This window comes from Cornus florida, unplaced genomic scaffold, assembly GCF_030987335.1.
Source record: "Cornus florida cultivar Cherokee Brave unplaced genomic scaffold, ASM3098733v1 CherokeeBrave_3.0.0_Hap2_Chr02, whole genome shotgun sequence".
Classification (NCBI taxonomy): Eukaryota; Viridiplantae; Streptophyta; class Magnoliopsida; order Cornales; family Cornaceae; genus Cornus; species Cornus florida.
The window spans coordinates 47,881,715-47,883,738 of record NW_026775572.1 but is presented as its reverse complement, the minus strand read 5'-3'; the positions used below and the strand labels follow the sequence as shown (position 1 = coordinate 47,883,738).

The 2,024-nt window shown below is 42.9% G+C and overlaps 1 protein-coding gene across 1 annotated transcript; it reads right to left on the bottom strand.

Moving 5' to 3' along the window:
* Positions 1–338: 338 nt before the first annotated feature.
* On the bottom strand, positions 339–1,757 carry LOC132296199 (anthocyanin 5-aromatic acyltransferase-like). The gene has a single exon (XM_059794415.1). It carries the CDS (start codon positions 1,755–1,757, stop codon positions 339–341), a length of 1,419 nt encoding a protein of 472 aa, XP_059650398.1.
* Between the last annotated feature and the right edge of the window lie 267 nt (positions 1,758–2,024).

Sequence of the window (2,024 nt, the reverse complement as noted above, 5' to 3'; positions counted from 1 at the left end):
ATTTATTAAATTTCAAAATAATTGTGGTGAAATTGCACAGCATAGTGATGTAGGAAAAAAAAAAATTACCGGACAGAATTTGGTTCATATTCTCACCATATGTCAAAAATCTCAAACCACTTCTAGGGAACAGAAACTGCAGAAAAGTTATATTGATCCATCAACTCATAAGCGAAGATTGCAGGGACACATTTATTAAAGCAGTTATATTGATAAATCCAACTCAGAAGCGAAGATGAGGATAGAAATGAAAGAACATCCATCAGCATTCATTTTTTAATTTCCTGGAATTTAAAATGTGGGCCATGCAACAGGCGAAGGACGAAATTATTAAATGCTTACAGAAGCTTAAGGCCACGGACGAAGATCGAAGCAAATGCATCCATTGTGGTCTTTGGGAAGGACACACCAACCTCCACATCTCCTTGCGAGTCCTTGCACTCACTGATTGAGAAGGCCCCCGTAAGATCTATGGAAACAATCTCGCTCTTTCGGGGCCTCCCCCACCCAAAATCCGGTTCGTAGAGGCCGATCTTGGGTGACCCTGCTATCGACATCACTCGCTCCCGTTTCAAACTTTTAAAACTCGAGATCCAAGTCTCCGAACCTTTCAACACTCCCTCAGGCTCGCCATTGTGAAGCCTTGTGGCAATGGCCTCTCCAAACGACTCTGCTGCTACAAAAAACCCTTCTTTTTCTTCCATTAGTTGACCATGTCTTGCCGTCGCAGTACAAATAGCTAAGCAATTACCAAAATAAGTTGCGGGCATGGGCGGATCCAAACGTTCTCGACAATCTGCAGTGAAAATGAAGTGATCCAATTCATCATCTTCGTCATCCTCGTCCACCTTAGTCCTTGCCCGTGATTTTAAAATGCAAACCCACATGTAAGCACATGTTACCGTGAATGTCGATACATGTAATGGTACTGTCCAATGTTGTCGTTTACGGCTGGCCATAACCGATTCCTTGAGTCGTTGAACATCAGTTTTGGTTATGACGAATGTGGCTCGAACATTATCAGTAGTTTTACTCTGGTTTACAAATTTATTACCATCACAAACTTGGCTCCAGTACAATGTATCTAGCCCAACGGGGTCTTTTATCATAGTCCTGTCGCAAAATGGGAGGTTCCCACCAGCTAAAATTGGCGCATCGCTGCCAAATTTAGTAATGGAAGCCCATGACTTGATGAAACCGTTGAAGGCCTTACCGTCCGCCAGAACATGGAGGTAGGCGAACCCGAAACAAACGCCGGACTCGGGAAATAGGGTGACCTGAATAGCTCCAAGTGGGACTACTTGTATGGTGCCGGAATCCAACACGGTGTTATAAGCCTCTGGCATCTGAGGGATGAGGGGATGAAATTGATAGGCATTTAGTTCTTGATTTCCGGTAAGGTAATCGAAATCGTCACCTGACTCGGCAAAGGTCAGGTGAACGGAGTCACCCTCTAAGTAACGAATTTCAGGCTTGCTAGAATTTGATGAGGGAATTATCAGGTTAGCTGCGAGAGGGAAAAAGTGTTTGAGAGTGAGAGAGAGTGTGTGTTTCAGATGAGGAATGTGGGACTCTGTGAAGTGGGGCTTAGAGTGATGGAACTCATAGAAGAGAAGCTTTTGGACGGGAGGTATTAGTAGAAACGGAAAGTCGAAAAAACTGAGTGGGAGAAACTGATCGGCCACCGCACCTGGCGGTGGCGATACTCCGCAATTTTCGATCACGTTCAGCATTTTGGCCGCAGCAATGCGTTGCATATTGCAAGCGTGAAAGAGTGTTGGGAGTAGGGATATTAGATCTGTGGTGAGGTCTATGTTGAAGCAAACTCATACGCAATAATTGTGCGGATGGGTCCCACTTGGAATAAATGATTCAGTTGTGGACCAATAAATTTTCAAGCATACCATTAACGTTACTTTCTCTCGAAAAAAAAAAAAAAAAAAAAAAAATTCCTTTTTGACAGTATATTATGAATATTAAAAGTAAGTGTATTGGATTTTAAATTCAGACAATTATTTGGAGTT